Source organism: Myxocyprinus asiaticus, chromosome 40 (assembly GCF_019703515.2).
Source record: "Myxocyprinus asiaticus isolate MX2 ecotype Aquarium Trade chromosome 40, UBuf_Myxa_2, whole genome shotgun sequence".
In the NCBI taxonomy this organism is placed as follows: Eukaryota; Metazoa; Chordata; class Actinopteri; order Cypriniformes; family Catostomidae; genus Myxocyprinus; species Myxocyprinus asiaticus.
In genome coordinates this window covers 4,837,231-4,843,230 of record NC_059383.1, presented here as the reverse complement: position 1 = coordinate 4,843,230, position 6,000 = coordinate 4,837,231, and the positions used below count along the sequence as shown (strand labels likewise).

At 36.6% G+C, this 6,000-nt stretch overlaps 1 protein-coding gene across 6 annotated transcripts in view; it reads left to right on the top strand.

Annotated features, from left to right (window-relative positions):
* The first annotated feature begins 1,059 nt into the window (after nt 1-1,059).
* The window catches only part of LOC127430667 (gamma-aminobutyric acid receptor subunit gamma-2-like), a 144,382-nt gene continuing 139,441 nt past the window's right edge, over nt 1,060-6,000 (top strand). For all 6 annotated transcript variants that reach the window (XM_051680607.1, XM_051680606.1, XM_051680605.1 and 3 more), the window contains exon 1: nt 1,060-1,423. In XM_051680607.1, coding sequence (XP_051536567.1) covers nt 1,308-1,423 — 116 coding nt within the window. In that variant the 5' untranslated portion in view covers nt 1,060-1,307. The remainder of the gene's footprint in view (nt 1,424-6,000) is intronic.

Below are 6,000 nucleotides of genomic sequence, written 5' to 3'. Positions count from 1 at the left end.
GATAAAAAAATATGATCGTGCCTGGTAACGTGCATGTAAAATGGCTAGAAATAGCATTTTATCTTAGCATAAAGCTGACAATTTACACAAGGTTTATTTCTATTTCTTGTGCTCCAAACTTACTTCAAACTTACTTCTCTGTCTGCTCGTATGAATGTAACACATCATAAGAAAGTGTTTCACCACTGTTCAAATGCACTTTGGATCGCATCATATATATGTATAAACGTTTTCCATCTGAAAGGACTAAATATTAAATGAAACAAATGACAATAAAATGCAAAGTAATCTCTTCAGTAATCAAAATACTTTTTGAATATAACTGTATTCTAATGACCAATTATTAAAATTGTAACTGTAGTGGAATACAGTTACTTATATTTTAAATATGTAATCCCGTTACATGTATCCCGTTACTCCCCAACCCTGCCTACAGTGTACTGACTTGCTAAGACTTTTAGTACCATAATAATTGATATTGATAACTGTTTACTGAATATTGGTGTCATTTATCATTGCTGTTACAACATAGTGATAATATATACATATAGACCTATATATTGTCTATATTTTTAGACATATTGCATATGTGTCCAATCACATATTGCACTATTTAACATATAGGCTATATATACCGCATATTCTACAATTATTATGTTTATTATTATTATTAGGCTATTATTATAAAAAAATTGACATTTATTTTAATCATAGTAGGCTTATTATTTTTAATATATTCTTAATTGATTTATAGTAATGATATATAGCTATAATAGCCTATATTTTATATGCCCTGTTAATTTTATTTGTTTATTGAACATTAGTGTCGTTTATTGTTGCTTTTGGCACATTACTATTTAACGAATTCACACACAACACCGTCTTCCACAAAGCATCTTCTCATGCATGTTAGCGTCTGGATATAGCGGAATTTTTTTATTTTATTGATTGAAGCATGTGAGCTTTGATTTGATCTCTGCCACGCATGTGTTGTGTGGTGCAGCAGCGTGCATCAGCTCCTCTTTGAATCTACACGTTATTCTGCGTTCGAATATTTAGCAGCTTTACTGGACCTCAAGACAACCCGGAGATATCGCATTTATCTATTACTCTTTCTTTTTTCTTTCTTTCTTTTTTTTAAGACAGACTATTCGCCTTTGTTTTCACACAGCAGGACGCGCGCCTCCATTTGTAACGACGGTTGCGTTGCGCTAACGGCTCTGAGACGCGAAAGCAAACGCGATCTGCTATGTGTCATAGCGAAGTAAGGCAGTAAATAAAAGGGGACACGTCCGTCTGAGAGGAAGATGGTGATCATGGCTTCTCTACATTTATCCTCTAAATGCCTGAATGCGATGGCCATGTCCACGATCACAGTCAAGCTCTTTCTATGGTTTTTTTTAATCGCTCATCTTCCTTTAAGGTAAGAATATAACATAACAGAATATAACAGTGGGCCGATTTTGACATGTCATTTTTTTTCTATCATCGCTCATAAATGTTATATAGCCAGATTTGGAGTATCTATGTCTGCTGTGACTGCTGCTACTCTATTTCCCACGGATTCCTTTAATACGTTATCCTCGGGGAGTGTTTTGGTGTAGCCAACATGAATATGTTTTGATATACCAGATTGTTATTAATGGCGGTACGTGACAGTATAATTAAATGTTATGAAGATGTTATTCACGAGACTAAAGCAGAGAAAATGTATTTGTCGACATCCGTGTTTGTAGTTATTTTTACGGCGCTGGTTGAGAAATCCTTCAAATAAGCTCAGACAAAATCCCCAAACAAGACTGTGACGCCGGTGCTGTACAAAGCTACCGAACAGTTTGCTTATAATTATGAAAGTTAGGCTATATAATGTTCATTTGTTCAGTCGTGAGGTGTCATGATTCAAATGCTGGGCAAAAACTCCTCAGTGAAATGATGTTGTGTTAGTATCTCTCGACAGAAACAGGACAGATTACCCTCTTCCTTGTATTAAGCAGCATCGTTGTAAATAACCAAGGCTAAAGTTGAAAGCTTTGCCATGTACATGACGCCATTTCAGTCAAGACGTTTGTTTAAGAAGATTAACGTGAGGGATTGGAAAAGCATCCTCTCCACCTGCTGATGAAGAATAAGGAATCAGTCTGGCCTAACTGGACAATCTGAAGCCTTGAAATGTTACCACAAAGCATGAAAAACAACAAACATACAGATATTTAATTGAAGAATAAATCAAATCAAATAAATGTTAGTTTTTTTAAAAGATGCTTTATCTTAAAGATGATGCATGTAATTTTTTCATTGTTAATATATTTTACATTGTTGAGACAATTGAAATTACACTATTTGTAGGCAGATTTGTGTAAATGTGTAAACACTGTGGCTCTATGACACTTTCAATATTGCTCTGTTTGTTTTGAGCGGCCTGGCCAGCCTGACACAGCAACACTGGCTCAACCAATGGCGTAAGTTTGGGGCGGGACTATCTGTTAGTTCGACCAATAGCAGAAGGTGGTGTATTTGGAATTTATTTGAAAACAGCTCATGTACTGTCAGAGAATGTACTACATCTCAATAAGAACACACTTAAAGAAAAGAAAAGAAAAAAAAAAAAGAAAGTACATTCTTCAGGTATGCAGTTGAGTAGTATAAAAACATCCCTGCACACACTTCATCCAGGAATGTGGGGATTTGTCCCATGACTCTAATATATGACATGGGAACAACGACCGTAGACTGGTTTTGTTAGACAAGCACAATTTAACTTCAAAGAATAACTTTATTGGTATACATAGCGCTTAGAGTTGAAAAGAGCTGCCCGACTCCTGGTTGTCTGCTGTTTTTTTGTTTGTTTTTGTTTTAGTATTTAAAAAGTGACATCTCTGCAGCTCCCGTGGCATTATGGGAAAGTAAATTGTCCAGTGGATACACACTTAAGAATCTCGCCGGATGTAGTATGTCATCCTGGTATTTCTCGCTTACTGTTTTGTGAATACTGAGGATTTGGGAATGCTACACCATTAGCGTACTCTTTATGGCATACTATATAGTAGGGGAGTATGCATATTCAGATGCAGGGGCTGCTTATTTTTGCAGTCCGGTTATGTGGCACTGATGGCACAGAAATTAAAGGCTTCCACTTTAAGTTTATTTGTGATGTATTCTTAATTCCCAACCTTGCGATGTCATCATGCTAATGCTAACAATTTTTCTACTTTAAAATATAGACTTTCTGTTGGAAGTTGTTAAATGGAGGTATCAATACATCTTGATACTTGTGTCTGTAGACTCTGTAAAAAGTATTTCAGATGAAAACAAGTAAACAGTCTTATTTTCATACATATATATGTATGTGTGTATATATATATATATATATATATATATATATATATATATATACACACACACACACACACATACACACACACATATACATATAGGAAAACAAACGAAAACAACGTTTATATATATATACCATTTTATATATATATATATATATATATATATATATATATATATGTACAGTTGAAGTCAGAAGTTTACATACACTTAGGTTGAAGTCATTAAACCTAATTTTTTAATCTCTCCACAGATTTCATATTAGCAAACTATAGTTTTGGCAATTCATTTAGGATATCTACTTTGTGCATGACATGTGTAATTTTTCCAACAATTGTTTACAGACAGATTGTTTCACTTTTAACTGACTATATCACAATTCCAGTGGGTCAGAAGTTTACATACACTAAGTTAACTGTGCCTTTAAGCAGCTTGGAAAATTCCAGAAAATGATGTCAAGCTTTTAGGCAATTCGCCAATTAGCTTCTGATAGGCTAATTGTCTAATTGGAGTCAACTGGAGGTGTACCTGTGGATGTATTTTAAGGCCTACCTTCAAACTCAGTGCCTCTATGCTTGACATCATGGGAAAATCAAAATAAATCAGCCAAGACCTCAGAAAAAAAAACTGTGGACCTCCACAAGTCTGGTTCAAACTTGGGAGCAATTTCAAAATGCCTGAAGGTATCACGTTCATCTGTACAAACAATAGTCCGCAAGTATAAACACCATGGGACCACGCAGCCATCATATTGCTCAGGAAGGAGACGCATTCTGTCTCCTAGTGATGAACATAGTTTGGTGCAAAAAGTGCAAATCAATCCCAGAACAACAGCAAAGGACCTTGTGAAAATGCTGGAGGAAACAGGTAGACAAGTATCTATATCCACAGTAAAACTAGTCCTATATTAACATAACCTGAAAGGCTGCTCAGCAAGGAAGAAGCCACTGCTCCAAAACCGCCATAAAAAGCCAGACTACAGTTTACATGGGGACAAAGATCTTTTTGGAGAAATGTCCTCTGGTCTGATGAAACAACAATTGAACTGTAATGACCATCGTTATGTTTGGAGGAAAAAGGGTGAGGCTTGCAAGCTGAAGAACACCATCCCAACCATGAAGCATGGGGGTGGCAGCATCATGTTGTGGGGGTGCTTTGCTGCAGGAGGGACTGGTGCACTTCACAAAATAGATGGCATCATGAGGAAGGAAAGTTATGTGGATATATTAAAGCAACATCTCAGACATCAGCCAGGAAGTTAAAGTTCCATCGCATATGGGTCTTCCAAATGGACAATGACCCCAAGCATACCTCCAAAGTTGTGGCAAAATGGCTTAAGGACAACAAAGTCAAGGAATTGGAGTGATTCGGATATTCAGTCCGATAGAAAATTTGTGGTCAGAACTGAAAAAGCGTGTGCGAGCAAGGAGGCCTACAAATCTGACTCAGTTACACCTGTTTTGTCTGGAGGAATGGGCCAGAATTCCAGCAACTTATTGCGAGAAGCTTGTGGAAGGCTACTCAAAACGTTTGATCCAAGTTAAACAATATAAAGGCAATGCTACCAAATACTAACAAAGTGTATATAAACTTCTGACCCACTGGGAATGTGATGAAAGAAATAAAAGCTTAAATAAATCATTCTCTCTTCTATTATTATGACATTTCACATTCTTAAAATAAAGTAGTGATCCTAACTGACCTAAGACAGGGAATGTTTTCTACAATTAAAAGCCAGGAATTTAAATGTATTTGGCTAAGGTGTGAACTTCTGACTTCAACTGTACATACAATTGAAGTCAGAAGTTTACATACATGAAGAAAGAAAGTCATACACACCTGTAATATCATGAGGGTGAGTAAATAATTAGTCATTTTTGGGTGAACTATCCCTTTAAGACTATGTTGGGCATATCCACATTTTTGTGTTGTAAAATATTTTCTTATACCACCTCCGTCTAGATGCCATGTAAATAAAAGCGTACCAGCTTTAAAAAAGTATATACCTTGCCCAAACTTCCTGTTTTGATAGCAAAATATGTCAAGACCGGAAGTAAAACTGTGATCGCCAAACCATTTCATTAGGGGTGGGGGGAAAAAATAGTTTCAGCGATGCATCACGATTCACACTCAAACGATTCTGAATCGATTCTCAAAAGAATCAGAATCGATTCTGAGTGCACTTTAAAACACGGCAGAGCAGTGGCGCACGCCAAAGACAGGTGTAGAAACAAGGATGCGATTTAAGTGTGTACACTAAAGTCAAGTGCACAAACACGACTGTTTGTAGACCAGCTGTATCAAACGCATGACCATTTGTGCCCGAATGAAACTACAATCCCGAAATTCTTTCACAAACCCACGCACATAGCAACGGGAGAGTTTATTCATGATAACAAGCAAACAAACAACACGAAATATGAGCTCGCACCCATTATTGCACTGATTTGCACACAACGGGGGAAAACAGAAGAAAATAATGACGAGGCAGTGGTTCGGGAGATGTTGATGTTTTCATTTAATTGATGAAACCATATCATTGGCTTTTGCTTTATTGCCAGTCATTGCCGGTCACTCGCTTGTCAGGACAGAGTGCACACCTGATGATAAAAGTTTGAAATCCATCGTAGCTTTTGCGACAGGGTTGTGCGATCTTCTGATCGCAGA